General features: G+C 40.0%; 2 protein-coding genes across 3 annotated transcripts in view; both read right to left on the bottom strand.

The window, feature by feature from the left end:
• gpc5c (glypican 5c) overlaps positions 1–5,469 on the bottom strand; it is a 185,368-nt gene extending 179,899 nt beyond the window's left edge. For both annotated transcript variants that reach the window (XM_067452659.1, XM_067452660.1), the window contains exon 1: positions 5,143–5,469. In XM_067452659.1, coding sequence (XP_067308760.1) covers positions 5,143–5,299 — 157 coding nt within the window. In that variant the 5' untranslated portion in view covers positions 5,300–5,469. The remainder of the gene's footprint in view (positions 1–5,142) is intronic.
• A 1,562-nt stretch (positions 5,470–7,031) lies between these two features.
• LOC137089868 (uncharacterized) lies at positions 7,032–15,542 on the bottom strand. The gene is made up of 10 exons (XM_067453433.1): positions 15,458–15,542; positions 13,370–13,988; positions 13,044–13,265; positions 11,333–12,925; positions 10,988–11,191; positions 10,409–10,867; positions 10,226–10,293; positions 9,844–10,097; positions 9,009–9,254; positions 7,032–7,704 (listed from the first exon to the last, which is right to left on the bottom strand). Exons 2-10 carry the CDS (start codon positions 13,986–13,988, stop codon positions 7,032–7,034), a joined length of 4,338 nt encoding a protein of 1,445 aa, XP_067309534.1. The 5' UTR covers positions 15,458–15,542.
• Positions 15,543–16,992: the final 1,450 nt, after the last annotated feature.

Here is a 16,992-nt window from a genome sequence, read left to right as displayed (position 1 = left end):
AGTTTTTGATAGCTTTGCTGGCAATGTGTCATGAATGGAAGTAATTTTAATCTAATTATGTAACCTAAAAGTTTTCACTGTTAATCGGTGACGTCACTCACACAAAGCGTGAAAATGGACTGAAACGATTTCAGACACGTTTTGATCTTTCATAGTGAACCAGTATTGACAATGTATATCACCATGCATCTGTAAAACCTAAACGTAAATTCTAGTATCTTAAGATATTATATTGTATATCCTGTATATTATTTTTTCCCCTGCATTTTCACCTATGCTCTAGTTTATTTATTTCTAATAAACCTGACATTGAATACCACATATTGTTGGCTCTGTAACAAATTCTTTATGTTCCACTGTTTCTTTTTTTCTGCACACTTCACCACAGAGGCCAAATGAGCATTGTGAATGTACAAATCTCACGTTATATTTATAACAATTCTTGTTGATGTTTGAATTGTATTTCAGGGCAGTTTGTGAAGACAGATTAACAAGAGATGTTATGACAACCTGGACAGAAGTCGGTTCCAGATCCACCTTCCAGACCAGACTTCTCTCTCATATTTATTACTGTCTAATGGTGTATTATGTGTCCTCTGCAGAATTAGGTGCATGCTGTTAGGGGTTAACAGCTTATGACCCAGGACCAGTAGTGAAGAAATGAAGACAGAGTCAGGATTCCAATTAAATAAAAGAAAAATTTACTTAAGAATAGTTTGCAGTTTCAAAAGCAGAAGCCAGCTTCAAGTCTCACAAGGAGTTCGTAGGCCGCGCTCCCTCTCCCACCGTCTCGTTGCCTCGCCCTATCGTACATACAATTGTCCCAACAGTTATACCGTTTTCAAGGTCTTATCCATGTCATTACTGCGATGTGGATGGTTCTGATTGGCTCAGAGACAATGCAGAGTCATGGTAAATTTCCACTCGAGTCAGTTAATCTGATGCACGTTTCCACTGACGTGTCACTTGTTGATGCTTTCACCCAGAATTAGGCCCGTAGTGACCTTCCAGATCTGGAGCAGGCGCCAGCTTGCCCAGAACAACAAGTCCACCCATCTCTTAGGGTGCCCATTGAACACCATTCTGATCTGTAACACAGAATATTGCGCACATACACAGATACACAGTCTCTCCAAGGTTGGAGCTGATTAAGCTCCAGTTCTAACTAGTTCTTACCAAAACATACTGATAACATGTGCTTTCTTTCAGTGAGAGGGACACACAATAGTACAGGCAATATTCATCTTGAGTCTTTAGTGTTTCAGTAAAAGGAAATATAAAAGGAATAAAACATAATAAATTAAATGAAAGACAAATCCATATTTCATATCTGTAAGCCGGGCTAAGTGAGCAAACACTGTTACTCCACTCCTGACATGTAAGGGGTGTGTGATACCTCAAAAATCCAAACACATGACCTTGTTGCCAGTGTTTAGTGACACATCACACATCTCTAGGCCAGACCCTCAGTCACTCCTCAGAGACCAAATACACACTTTAGAAAACAAGAAACTAAAACTAAATCATAACTGGATAGAATCATTATAATAATATAGGATAAATATTGATTAAAGTTTTGATTATGAAGTTAATTAGGATATAAATATATACAGGTATATTGAAGCGGCAGTGGATTTCAGAATCCCCCCTTCACTGCAGATATTACTCGGGAACATGACTAAACTTTGTTTGCTATAATACATCTATTTAGTGCACCAGTGAAACGTAATTTTCCCCCCACATTTGCTTGTATATCTATATCTTTGTCATAGTATTCTTTCAGTGGTAAAGGGGTTTTCAGATGACAGAAGTCAACGTTAGTCAATACAATGATCTCTATGAAATGAAGCGCCAGATTTCCGGTGTTTTCCAAAATCTGTGACTGACCAAATCATGTGACCCTAGTTGGCGCTATATTGAGCAAATCCAACCTACTACTAAACCTATTCCTAATCCTAACCTTATAACTAGGGTCACAGAATTAGCTACTACAACAGAATGAATCTACAGAGCATGACGTGCAGGGAAAATAGTAGGCTAAATTTATTAATCGAGGGGACGAATTAGTAAATCGTAGGCACAATTTACTTTTTTGTCTTGCACGTCGTGTGCGGTGCTCTGTATGGATCAGCATTGAATGGAATGGTTTACTAACCTACTAACGCATTAGAAGAGCCCTTGCTGCCACCTACTGGGATAACAATGTAACCTGCTATAAAAGTGCTGAAAAACAGCTAAAACACAGGCACATTAAAACAACAAATATTATTGATTCAACAATAACAGCCATTATACATTTTACATTTAAATTACATATTTAGATTGCAATTTAATTATTATAATAATTGCAGCAAACTAATTATTAACTAATTAATGATTGTAATTATTTCAAATGAGAATGTACATTTTAATGATGAAATGCATTTTTTTTCTGTTGTATCTTATAATCAATCAATCAATCAACTTTATTTATATAGCGCTTTTACAATCACGATTGTGTCAAAGCAGCTTCACAGTGTCAAACAGGATAATATTGCGACAAAATTAGATTTGGCTGTATAGTCGTACTGGAGAAAACAGTGATTTAATTTATCATATAGCGACAATGTTGGCAGATCAGTATTATAGTTTATAGAATTAAATAAGACCTAATTCATACATTTTATTTGTATAATAAGTTGAATAACTTTAATCATATTTTTAGTGTCCCCAACTGAGCAAGCCAAGCCAAAGGCGACAGTGGCAAGGAACCAAAACTCCATCGGGGCATGATGGAGAAAAATAAACCTTGGGAGAAACCAGACTCAGTCGGGGTGCCAGTTCTCCTCTGGCCTATTAACACACCGTGTAAGATTATTATTCTGGCAACCTTACAGGTCGGAAATCATATTAGATCGGATTATTCAAAATTTTCAGGGTATCACGGAAGAGACGGATTTATTTAGGATGGGGCGTCGATTACACAAGAGTATGAATACATGAAAGATCGGAATTATTGCGCCGAAGATGGGTTTTGAGCATGTCGTGCCAGTGAGGCAAATTCGGAGGAGACGCCATTATAACAACTGTGCACTGAAATTGTTTTGTATTTTTCTATTGGTTAATGTTATTATATTTAAATTTGCCAATCATTGCATCATTTGCATGTGCTGTACTTTATTTGTACTATTTTGGTGTATTTTTATTTATCGGCATATAATTTTTACTTATTCACCATTCACTTTTCTTTGGTTCAAAAAAGTAAATGGTGAATGTAAAGTAAATGGTGAATAAGGAAGATTATTATGCTTAATAATTATATATGATCCTAACATTAACACCTCCCTTTGTGTTCAGCAGAGAAAATTAGGTCATACAGGTTTAGATTAGGAATAACCCAAGGATGATTCTTTTTTTGTGAACTCTGTCATATTGCTTTTTATGTTTTGTGAATAAATACAATGAGTGACTAAATTTGTGTAAAGTAAAAATTATTTGGACTACATATGTAAATGTAGTTTAATAAAATGAGCAACAACCAGAGGAGAGCCCTAAAGGTAAGGTGAAATGTAAAAAGTGCTAGTAATAAGATGAATATTCAGATCTACAGAAATATTGTAACCTGTGACTTGCCTATGATAAACTATAAAGAGATCTAAAAAGACCACTTAATCTATTTCTCTTACTATACAGTTATAATATTGTTTTATATTGAAGTCATTTTTCAAAGATAACATGAATAAACGGTATGCAACTTTGGTGAATAAGACAGCAGGCTAACCGGGTAGCTGTATTTTGTGCGAAGTCTGCGAACAATATAAATCATAATTTTGTAGAAATTGCAATAGGTGCTAAAAAAAAAAGAGTACTCATTAAAATGTCTTTACATAAAGGTCGTGAAACAACCGATCATGAAAGAATGCACAGAACAAGGGCAGGAGTGAGCTTCTTGAGTCTGATCAGTAAGGAGCGTTTTGATTGGTGGATTAAAAGCTCACCACAATTGGCTAAACAGAACGTCCTCCAAAAAAAGATATTTACGAATCCTAACCTGCCAGGAAGGTCTCAAAAATCCCACACACAAATGCAATGCAGTCCATGCACGTGTGACGATTCGCAAATGCAGATTCAACGATCCATAAATGCATGCAACATCTTTCATAAATGTGTGATGGAAATGCATTCAAGAACTTGATATATACATATTTGTGTAAAGATTTTACATTTATTTAGGTAAGATGCATTTGTGTGAGCATTTGGGGAAATATTTATGCTTTTAACTTGTGCATTTATGAATCGTGTTTTGAATTTACGAATCCGATTTTACAAATGTGAATTGTGCTATGCATTTATGAATTTTGTTTTGTAAATGTATTATTATTGAGGCTGATCTGGCTCCATACAAATTTTAGTGCTTTCTAATTCTTCAATATCTATGCATTTAAATACTGCCATATACTACCCATTGGTGTAAGATCAAGTTTTTTCTGTTCAGTTTAATATTTATGTATAGCCTACAAATTAACTATACCCTATTAAACTATGCATACTGTGTTATCAATATATTTAGTGGCATAGTACAGAGCTTAAAGATTTTGCCTCTCAGTCTGGATCCATTTTACTGAGTAGGCCCTGTACACTCTTTGTTTACAGCATGCTGTTCAGACCAAGGAAAATAGTAAGGGAAGTGTCACTGTCCATATTCTAATTGATTTTAAATAGTTTAAATTATATCTATATTCTTTGAAGTTTATTGGGGTCCTTAGTATTTATACAAAGGTATTACATGTGTTGTTACAATTGCCCCCGCATGTGGGGGCAGATGTAACATTTGACTTGTAATGTTTCAATCAGTATTGTGAATCTAACATTGCTTGTAAAACAATTTGGTGAATGTTAACAAGTAGAACATAGATACAAGTTACCAACATACATTTTTTATCCAAATATTTCAAAAGGTTTTTGAGCAATGAACACATGACCAAAATGTGTTACAATTGCCCCCGGTCTCCCCTAGACTGTATGATTTTTGGCGGCAAGTCTTTACCATGTCAAAATCAAAGGAGGAACGTCCATTAACATCATAGAGACGCTTTACAGCATCATTACAGAAAACGCTCTTCACCGAGATGACAAACGACTGTCCATTGCGGTGACACTCACCTGTAGCAGGTGTTTCCGGCACCCATTTCAGCTGGCCGATCTGACGCACCTGAAACGCCGTTTTCACCTCGTGACAGCTGTGAGCGTGCGCGGCGGACAGTGTCGCGAGCTCCACCGCGAGCACCGTTATGATCCAGCTGACATTCACGCGTGACATGACGGCATTTCAGTGGAGAAATCAGTGCGGTGGAATTGCTTATCTCTGATCAGAAACTGGCTGCAAAATGTGTAAAAAGAAAAGAGGAGAAAGTCGCCCGTGTTGGACTTTCACATGCTGCACAGGCTAGTGAGTCCTTTCTTCCCAAACCGAGACGGGAAAAGCGCCCCTTCGTCCCGTTCACTGAGAGTGTCACTGAATTCATTCAGCATGTGGAATCATTCAGAAATCTCTCTCTCTCTCTCTCTCTCTCTCTCTCTCTCTCTCTCTCTCTCTCTCTCTCTCTCTCTCTATCATGACTGTCAGAATTTAAAACGCAAAGCATATAAAAGTACCCTAAAGCGTACATGTGTGTGTGTTCATCTTATATTTCTAGACTTTTTACTATTTTGTACCTAAGTAAAAAATAGGCTCTGCCTATTTTTACTTACAAAATAGTAAAAAGTCTAGAAATATAAAATTAGCATTTCCTGACTCCCTTTCACTTTAGAATGTTTTCCCAGTCTCAAAGAAGCCTACTCAAAATAGGCTACTTTATATTGTTATATTGCCAAAGTATCCGTATTGCATACACGGAAATTGTATAATTATTATCTTATGTGTAAAGTATGGTTTTACTATTGATCTACCCCAACTATTGAAATAACCATGTAATATTCACATATTGCAATGGTATTTACGTCAACTTGGTCGTTCTGAAATCATGATAAAACACTGACTGCCCCGTGTGAGGATCGAACTCACGACCTTCAGATTATGAGACTGACGCGCTACCTACTGCGCCAAGGACGGCGCGTATACGTCTATCAAAGCCATCCACAACTCCGTGAAATGTACCCGGAGATCGTCGGATCGAATCCCGCTCGACCCCAACTTTTTATCATGTAAACCAGAGTAATAAATATATATAAAATTAACTAAAATAACGTAGAAATGGAACGTAGGCGTCATTTATAATCCAGAGGTAACGTTTTGTGATAATGAAGGCAAAGAATAAGACAAATATTGGTGATTAATGTTATTTTTCTACACATTTAAATGAACGAAGGTTTATTCAGTTACTAAAACATCGAACAAAATGTATGTATAACAAATTCATTACACATTCAAATTAAAAAAATTAATGTATACACATTTTAAATTCATATAATTCTGTGTAGAAAGGTGTGGTAAACAATAATAATAAGAGGAAGAAGAATAAAGAAATACAGAAACGTCCAGACCCTTTTTATATATTTTATTATAATTACAACAACAATTAGTAGTGGTGATAATAATAATAATAATAACGAAAGGTTATATAATAGTATTAATAATAATCAGGTACATAAATAAATCAAGGATTATACAAATACACTAAAAAATAATTATCATCTGTTAATATTAATTTACATATATACATAATTATTAATAACCTCTCTTAGTATAAAAACTGCAAAGAAATGTAATCAAATAAAATGTAAAATAGACAATAGCCATCTATTGTGCAAACTGGAGACCCATCATTCCCTGAGCTGACAATTTCCCAACCAAGTGAAAGTCAGTAACTTTGATTTAAAAAAACTCACACATAAATAACAAAGTACACTTAGTATATGTTAAATTTATACAAAAAATAATATTGTTGAAGAATGTTGAAAAAAACCACCCAGATGTTGGAGATGTGTAAATTACTCTATAATGCAAACATTAACCAAATAAAAATAACTAAATAAATAAATACAATAAGAAATTAAGAACCTGGAGGGTTGTCATTTCCAGTTTTTTTTTTCCTATAACCTCGTTCCTCTAGCACAGCCCTCCATTCACTATATGACTGAGTCTCAGACTCTTTGCAGTACCAGTTGCCGAAGTACTGAAGATGTGATGGTGGCTTTCTCTCTTTTTTACACTTTTTGCACATAATAACATCTGTCTTCCTCACATATTTTCTTGTGACAGTTCCAGTGTTTTCCCTCTCCTGTTTTCTCTTTCGGTATTGCTGAGTGGAGTAAGGAACATCTTGACTGGGTGTCTGTGTTTGAGGTGATGGTGGCATAGCTGAAAGAAATGGGATGTTGAAGAACATCATCTGTGAGGTACCAGGCACTGGAGGAAGCTGCACAGATGGTAGAACGAAAGGGAGAGAGACAGGTGGTGCTGGTGCAATGACAGGATGTGTCATTTGATGCGATGGTGGAGCCTGGGAGATGGTCTGAGGTTGGGACCTCCCCTTGAGTTTTGCCTCCCCAGCAGTGTTTGGTGGCAGGACAAACAGGTGAGGCTCAGCCAGATTGGCTGAATACAGAATTGGTCCTTTCTGCATAGCTGCAGGAAGCTTCTCAGGTCCTGCCATGGGTGCGCCTGGGGCTTGGATTCCCTGCTTTAAAATGTCCTGCTCCTGTGACTTGCAGCGTCTGCTGAACCTGGGAAAATATAAAACAAGCGCTATTATTACAAAATTATGTGTGATAAACAAGTTTTTGCTCACAACTATGATGCAGCAGCATGACAGAGCGGGGGTTAGAGGAAGGGGTAAGGGTAGAGAAAGGGGTAGGGGTATGGGTAGAGGAAGGGTTAGGGGTAGAGGAAGGGTTAGGGGTAGAGAAAGGGGTAGGGGTAGAGGAAGGGTTAGGGGTAGAGGAAGGGTTAGGGGTAGAGGAAGGGTTAGGGGTAGAGGAAGGGGTAGGGTTAGGGGTAGAGGAAGGGTTAGGGTTAGGGGTAGAGGAAGGGGTAGGGTTAGGGTTAGAGGAAGGGGTAGGGGTTGAGGAAGGGTTAGGGGTAGAGGAAGGGTTAGGGGTAGAGAAAGGGTTAGGGGTAGAGGAAGGGGTAGGGTTAGAGGAAGGGTTAGGGTTCGAGGAAGGGTTAGGGGTAGAGGAAGGGGTAGGGGTAGGGAAGGGTTAGGGTTAGAGGAAGGGGTAGGGGTTGAGGAAGGGTTAGGGGTAGAGGAAGGGTTAGGGGTAGAGGAAGGGTTAGGGGTAGAGAAAGGGGTAGGGGTAGAGGAAGGGTTAGGGTTCGAGGAAGGGTTAGGGGTAGAGGAAGGGGTAGGGGTAGGGAAGGGTTAGGGTTAGGGTTAGAGGAAGGGGTAGGGGTTGAGGAAGGGTTAGGGGTAGAGGAAGGGTTAGGGGTAGAGAAAGGGGTAGGGGTAGAGGAAGGGTTAGGGTTAGGGGTAGAGGAAGGGGTAGGGTTAGAGGAAGGGTTAGGGTTCGAGGAAGGGTTAGGGGTAGAGGAAGGGGTAGGGGTAGGGAAGGGTTAGGGTTAGAGGAAGGGGTAGGGGTTGAGGAAGGGTTAGGGGTAGAGGAAGGGTTAGGGGTAGAGAAAGGGGTAGGGGTAGAGGAAGGGGTAGGGGTAGAGGAAGGGTTAGGGTTCGAGGAAGGGTTAGGGGTAGAGGAAGGGGTAGGGGTAGGGAAGGGTTAGGGTTAGGGTTAGAGGAAGGGGTAGGGGTTGAGGAAGGGTTAGGGGTAGAGGAAGGGTTAGGGGTAGAGAAAGGGGTAGGGGTAGAGGAAGGGTTAGGGTTAGGGGTAGAGGAAGGGGTAGGGTTAGAGGAAGGGTTAGAGGAAGGGTTAGGGTTCGAGGAAGGGTTAGGGGTAGGGTTAGGGGTAGAGGAAGGGGTAGGGGTAGGGAAGGTTTAGGCCTAACCCTACCATGTAAATTACTTGAAACCTCTGTGTAGCCCTCAGCTGCTTTGATTTAAGTTTAGGGTTAGCGGTAACAATGCTAACTTACTCACCATTGTGTGACTGTTGCAGCGTTCACTTCTGGGAGCTGGATGGTGGTCTCGGTCATCACCTTAGCATTGGTGATGATGCACTCTCGGATGTGCTTGTAAGCTCGTGCCACCATTGTGAAGCGGGACACCCTCACTCCGTCACAGCGCACCGCGTTTGGGTAGAGAGCACAGAGCCTTGTGAAGATGGCCTCCACCACTCGGTTGCAGTCAGGCCACTGTGCAGGACTATGAGCCCCAACGAAACACCTGTAAATGACAGCAGAATACATATTATTAATACAAGATTATTTTATTGTTTTGTTTAATTGTTTTATTTCCCCTTTTCTATTCTGTCTGTTTTACTTTTTGTTGTCTTTATGGTCAATGTTGAAATATATGCATAAATTAGATCACTACTGGGTTACTGTGTTATGGCATTTTTCACAATACAGACTGCACATTATCCCGCTTATTACATGGCTACTTACTAAAAGACAGTAAAAGATAAATAATTTGACACTAAATATTGATCCAAAGTGATTTTATTGATTAAGAAATTTTAAAGATTAAGAAATCTTGCTAAATAAAATTGATGTATGGTTGGAACTGCATCCATAGCAACGTAACATAGCAACATAAAGTCAGCATTAAACATAACTCACAACTAATAATTTAAGTTATAACTAACTTTGAACTAAGTAAGGCTGCGGGAAGATAAGCTAGGCATCAAGGCGTCAGATTTTACAACTTTGATTAAACAGGGGTTAGGGTCACCACCCTGCATGGGTGGTGATATTTCAGCCAGTTTCAGTTATATTTATGCAAAAATACCCTTCGTTTGCTAAATTTAACATACCTTTTTGTGCTCTCCACACCTGGTGCCACAATCTTCTTTGTAGCCCTGAATCGTCCCTGTTTTAAGGTGGTTTTATGACGTGGTGAGTAAATGGTCTTGTTCTTGTCATACTCCCCCATTGCTTGCCATAGGGTGATGATCTTGACGCACTCGTCTCCAGTCAAGGCCAGACGGTGATCTCTAAGGCTAACCAAAAACTCTGCCAAGTCCTGCACGGCTCCATACCCCTCAATATTATCAGGTCCAACAGAATCCTAAAATGAAAGATTATTTAAGAACTTTTGATAGCAGTAATGAATACAAATATTCACATGAAAGCATAGGCAACATTACCCAGGTTTGGTTTAAACACATATAAATGTACATTTAAAAAGAAACTTACATCATGTGAAGTGTTCTCTTCAGATGTTGGTAGATGAGGAGTTTCTGTGGATAATTGGTCCACTGGGACTACATGAAAAAGGTAAATATTTAGTTAAAATGTGTATTTGTGTCTTTCAATATGACAAATTTAAATTAGAGTTAGTGTGACTGAAACATCTATCAATATTTTGGTAAAACTCACAGCTATGAGCTTCAGGAGAGGGTGCAGGCTTTGAATGAGTGTGTAGTGAGCTAAAAACAGGCGATGGCACTGGTGATGGAGGGACCACAGACAGTGATGACATGGGCTTGAAAACAGACGATGGGACTGGTGATGGAGGGACCACAGACAGTGATGACATGGGCTTGAAAACAGGCGATGGGACTGGTGATGGAGGGACCACAGACAGTGATGACATGGGGCTGGTTGCTGGAGGGGTTGGACATGATGCTGCAGACACTGATGCTTCTGAAGAAGAAGCAGGTGTCCGTTCTGTGTCGAAGGTGGGGACAGTGATGTCGTGAATCTCCTCAAGTTCAGCATAATCTTCATCCACCTCTGTACCAACCTCAGTCGTCTCTGACTCTTCAATGGCCAACTTATAGTCCTGCAGAACTTTACCAGTTTGCTGGTAAAGGTACTCCACTCCAATAAGTTCACCTTTAAAATATTAAAACATTGACAATAAGATAATATACCAGGATATTATAACTCAGTGGAAAAATTGTATGTGTACACATGACTGTAATTGTAACTAAAAAAAAAAAAATAGTTATCTACCAGTGTACTTTCTTGGCCCAACATATGGGATGATTTTCTTGCCCATAACCTCCTCTGCAAGAGTATTGACAGCATGGCGCAGAAGATGATTATAAGAATGTGACTGCTGCTCATCTGTTGTTGCTGCCACAGCCCGGTCCTCATTCCACCTTGCAAGTCCATCCAAAAGGTACGCCTGGAAGAAGGTGTCACTTGCCAGCGTACCTGTACATTGAAAACAAAAAGACCACAGAATGGGTTACGCATAAATACACAAATACCTGTACTTGCAATCATCATAATTATTTAAAATATATGATTACATCATATCAGTATTTTAGTAATTCAGTTAAGTCAATTATTTACCTGGGATGAATCTGTTAAGGTGTAGGTGAAATGACTCAAGCGAAGTGGAACCTCTGGCACAGCGGTAGGTTGGCAGGCGGTGCCCTCCCTTCACTACAGTGCCAGTCTGCATGTAGAGCTGCACACCTACAGGATCCTGGATGCAGGCCACATGCTTCCGCTGGGACTTTAAGATCTCTCTCATCCGGGCTGAATTTATTAGTGGTACTCCCAGAGTGTCACGACCAGCATCTCCATCAAAGGCCTGAATATGGCTCTCAATCAGCGCCAGGGTCTCCTTGGTCCCACGAGTGGTTCTCCTGCAATGTAGGGCTAGCTCACTACGGCTGATACAGCGCAGCACATCAGCCTCGGATGATGGTTTCCGGTCAGCTTCCAGCTCCGCGCGCTTCGCCTTCTTAAGTGCAGTCAGGTCGTCCTGGTCCCACATGAAAATACAGTGGCTGAGGCGACTCATAAATGTTGCATACAGCTGGTGAGAGTCGGTGGTGCACCCCACAGCAAATCTCCGCATGAAGTGCCATATATCTAACCGGATGGTCATTTGGTCCCACTCTTCAAACATCCTCCTCAGAAGAGTGTTGCCACAGCAGTCTCGGTCAACATACATTATCTCAGGAGGAGCCACCCCAGCCACTCTGTATCGCTTGATGAGGCCTTCAATCATTGGTCCGAGACCAAAGCCTTCACTGGCTGTGAGCACGGACATGATCACCTGTCCATGCTCATTTCCAACGTTGGTTGCCCATGTAGCGGTGCCATAGCTGCGTCCTGCTAGTTTTCTGGCCACTTTTTTAGTAGAATCCATTTTTAAGATACGACCATATTGAGATGTTATAGTGGCCTTGATTTCGTCCAGCCTTTGCAGGACATCCTGGGCATACACCTGCATTAGCCACCGGTGCTTAGGGACAGAAGGCATTGAAAGAGCAGGTTCAAATGTCACAGGCAGGATCAGGTTTGATGTGACAGCACTGGCAATCCCCTTGCAATCTGTCAGATACTGGACTGTTTTTTCCAACCACACCTCAGCATGACGCTCCTGCAACTTGCGCTGGATCTGGCTGCTGCTGTTTCCCAGTCCTCGCTGACGCATCAAACTTACTACCTCGATGTCACATGCAAGTTTTGATGTGAGAATGCAAGGGAACTGCACCCTGTGGCCAATGTCGAGCTGGGAGACGATATCATGGCTCCAGCTGATGACCTTCCTCTTACATCTTCGGCAGGCCAGGTACTCAGATGCCACAAAGTACATCTTACCGAAGGCAAACACCTGTCTGATCTTTTGATGCAAGCCAGCTGAGGTCAGAAGGTCTTTCTGACAGTCTGGATGCGGACAGGTCAGCTTCACTTGCCACAGTTTTCGTGGCATCCAGAGCAGCAGGGGATGGCCAAAGTAATTCTCTAAGGGAGGAGACTTACTGGTCTTCAGTGGCACCTGTGGAGGATACCACCAAAGTTTGTCCACCCTGCTAAAGATTAGCTCAGGATGCCCTTGTGCTGACCACCTGAACAGGGCCTTGGACATCCACCTCTGGTCCACTTCAGGCAGGGTATTTATCCATCCAGCTGGAAGACAGACTCGTCGTACTGGAACCCCCCCAAAGAGAAATAAACACATAAATAAACAAGTGCAAACTCACATTGCTTTACTTTATTATTCCTGGAAAGGAAACTTTAATATATATTTTTTAAAGTATATACGTACATCCCACATGTGCCTCCTCAAACTTATTTGCCTCTGCCAGCAGTGTGCTGTCATCTATCTCAGTGGACACAGAGGGGCGGGTGAGGGTGGCTGAGGGTCCTGTGTGTGCCTCAGAGGAGGCAGTCGGGCGGGTGAGGGTGGCTGAGGGTCCTGTGTGTGCCTCAGAGGAGGCAGTCGGGCGTGTGAGGGTGGCTGAGGGCCGTGCACGTGCCTGGGCCAAAGCTTCAAAACAAAACACAGGACAAACAGATAAACATGACTACTGAACAACAACATAAATAATAACAAACCAAAAAAAGAAAAGTGTAAAATAAATGTTTGCTTACAAGGTGTGGCTTTGACGGGGGAAATCAGCCTTTTTACGGTCTTGGTCATGCTTTTCTGGGTAGGCAACTTCCCAACCAAGAGGGAGCGGAGAGAGGCAGTGGAAGTATGGGTGGTGGCAGTGTGCTGGGTAGGGGGAGTGATTTGTGTGGGGCCAGTGTGCTGTGTGGGGGGAGTGAGCTGGGTGGTAGCAGATTGCCCAGCATATTGCTCTTCCTTCATGGCAATGGCAATTCTGCCAGAAGGGAAAAGCTCGATATACTCCCTGAAACTCCCCTTGTTGTGGGCATGTTCTTGGGAGTCTTTGCTGCCTCCTGTGGGGTCCCTCTTTATAGCTGCCACCAGGTAAGCAGCATACCCCAGGGCATTTTCAGCCACCCACCTAAATGTTTGCCCGCGAAATACACCAAACTGGATTTCAAAGAAACCTAGCAGGTGTTTTCTGTTAGCTAGATCTCCGTGGTACAGACTTAAGCTTTTCTTGGCCTTGTCCAGCACTACCTCTGGGGACAGGGGTCTTGTGTACGGCTTTCCTTTGTTAGCCTCCTTCACCTTTGCCGCTTCCACTGTATCTGTCATATTCAGGCTGCCATCAGCCCGTCTCCTAAAGTGAGGTTCCATCTAAATTATAAAATGAATATATAAAAAAGACAATAGGGAAACAGGAAAACACGTTTGGTAACACATTAATTAATGCAGCTGTGTATATCACATTATTAGATTTACTCATGATCACTGTAAAATGTTGATTTTATATTATGCTTTGTCTGTGTATAGTTTTCCTACAGGCTCAAAATGTTGGCTAACATATTAAAATCATCAGAGATAATTTTTTCACTAATATTGCACCATTAAATAAAATTTATGTTCCACGTCAGAAAAAGAAGAGTTATCAAGTAATGGCTAGTGGATAATGGAAAGTCTATTCCAGGAATTTTCAAAGTTGTAAACTTTACATGGGAATTAACAGGAATATATGAGAATTAATGGAAATAAACAGAGAAGTTTCTAAATTAGTTTAGCCTGCAGCAAGGAACTTAATTGTAGTTGAAAAAAAATCTTAGTTAAAACAACCAGATTTAATTCACTACTGTTGATTTTATACCTTACACATGCACATAACACACTACTGACTGCAGGGCTATTGAGGCCATTCCTAAATAACATGGACAGTTGATAAATATTATTGTGAAATATTACAATTTAAAATAATGGTTTCTTTTTTACTATACTTTAATATATTATTTATTTCTGTGATGCAAAGCTGAATTTTCATCCGCCATTACTTCTGTGTCACATGATCCTTCAGAAATGTAATTTTGCCACACACAAAAATAAAACTAAAAATAATAATTAAATAAACAGATTTTTTTCAGGATTATTTGATGATTAATTAAAGAAAAGATTAACAATAAGAGTAATAATAATAATAATGTACAAATAAATAACTAGTAACAATATACACTACCATCAAAAAATCTGAGATCAGTAATTATTTGTCTTGATTTTGGAAAGAAATTAATAATAATTTTCAGCAAGCAAGTATGTGTTTAATTGATTAAAAAGTTAGAGAATTAATTGTTACAAAACATTGCTATTTTAAATAAATGCGGTTCTTTTTAACTTTTTATTCATCAATGAATCCTGAAAAAGGTATTAACGTTACAAGTTCCAAAAAATATTAAGCAGCACAACTGTTTCCAACAGTGATAATAATTCAACATATTAGAATGATTTCTGAAGGATCATGTGACATTGAAATAAACAACATAAGCATAACAATTAGAACAATAAACATTCCCATAAATTCCTGTTAAATTTCCAAACTGGAATATTTCCAAAACTCCCCAGTTAAGCTGAATTAAAATCTTTCGCCGTTTGCAATCCTAAATCTATGTGATCTCCTTTAAAAACCTTTTTTCCCAGAAGTAAAGGTAAAGTAACGGTCATGCATTCAAAATTGTACTTAGCTAAAACAAGTTTAGCATCAAATATGCTGCATCAAATGTAATGTATTAAAAAAGTAGAAGTATCATGTACATTATTTATGTAGATTATAATTAGTGATGATTTACAAAAGACTGACTTACTTTGCAAATGTTGTTTGTTAAGAAGTTATAACGTCAATGAAATAGTATCATCTCCAGCGTAAATTATTTCGCTTGTCTCCGGGTGCGCTTGACGTTGATTGGTCAATTCCTGAATGATTCGTGATAGCGATACGAGCGGCGATTGGCCATAGCATTCGAATCATGGATGAATCGTGATAGCGATACGAGCGGCGATTGGCCATAGCATTCGAATCATGGATGCAACCGGGAACGTGATTGGCTGTCATAATCATGAAAAACCACGATTTACAGGTGACAGGGAGCGCCAACGAGGCTGTTGCGGAAGCAAAGTAAGTGTGTTTTAACAACGGTTCTGATTGGCTGATCTCTGTTTCTAATTATTTGTTGGGGCCTATGATTGGTCATTAAAGTTTTTAAAACGGCAAAAAAAAAAAAAAAAAAAAAAAACGTTTTCACCTGCTAATGTTATTCAGTGTTTTAATGTTGTTCACACCCAACAGCATAATCCTAATAGGTTAATTTTGTCAAATCTATCCTTTATTTTAAATCGAATTAACTTCTTTAACACTATTATTTCTGATATTACAAAAAATAGATTTGATGTCTGATTACGACAGTGTAATGTAATCTGTATGCTCTATGCTTTCGTGATGAGTTGTCTCCCTCTGCCGGCCGGCCTGCCAGTTCACTCACTCCTATTCTCAACAAGAAAGGTTTTTTTCTCAACCTCCTCAATCCAATTGACGTCTCTGTCCCCCATACTCCATGGCATGCATTGTAATAATTTAAACTGTATCTTAATTGCGCTATAAATTATTATTATTTATAAGCCTTTGTTGTAATATGTGTAGGCTAATATAGCCTAATTCAGCGTTGCGTTTAATATTGGAGTAATGCAGCAACAATTTGATGACAAAATAAATGCAGTTTGGGCTAATAAACTCAAGTGCCAGTTGAAACTTTTCATTACTGCTTTAATTTCGCCATGAACATGGCCTATACACCGATAAGGCACATTATCCAATCCAATAGTTTGGTCCCCTTTTGCTGCCAAAACAGCCCTGAGCTATGGACTCCACCGGACCCCTGAAGGTTCATCCATCTGGCTCCATATTAGCAGCAGATAATTTAATTCCTATAAGTTGCGAGGTAGGGACTATGGACCGGACTTGTTTCAGCACTTCCGAAAGATACTCGGCTGGATTGAGATCTGGAGAATTTTGTGGCCACATGTCAAAACCTCAAAGTCGTTGTGGTCCTCAGACCATTCCTGAACCATTTTCACTTTGTGGCAGGTTACATTATCCTGATGAAAGAGGCCAAAGCTCCGAGGAATACAATTTCCATGAAAATGTGTTTATGGTCAGCAGCAATGCTTAGGTAGGTGGTATGTCAAAGTAACATTCACATGGGCAGGACCCATGGTTTCCTAGCAGAACATTGCCCAAAGCATCACACTGCCTCCTCCGGCATATTTCCGTAGTTCATCGTGGTGTCGTGTGTTTCCCAGGTAAGCCACATGATGTAAGAGAAAATGTAATTCATCAGATCAG

This window comes from Pseudorasbora parva, chromosome 9 (genome assembly GCF_024679245.1).
Source record: "Pseudorasbora parva isolate DD20220531a chromosome 9, ASM2467924v1, whole genome shotgun sequence".
Lineage (NCBI taxonomy): Eukaryota > Metazoa > Chordata > Actinopteri > Cypriniformes > Gobionidae > Pseudorasbora > Pseudorasbora parva.
The sequence above is the reverse complement of the archived record's forward strand: the minus strand, read 5'-3'. Positions and strand labels throughout refer to the sequence as shown.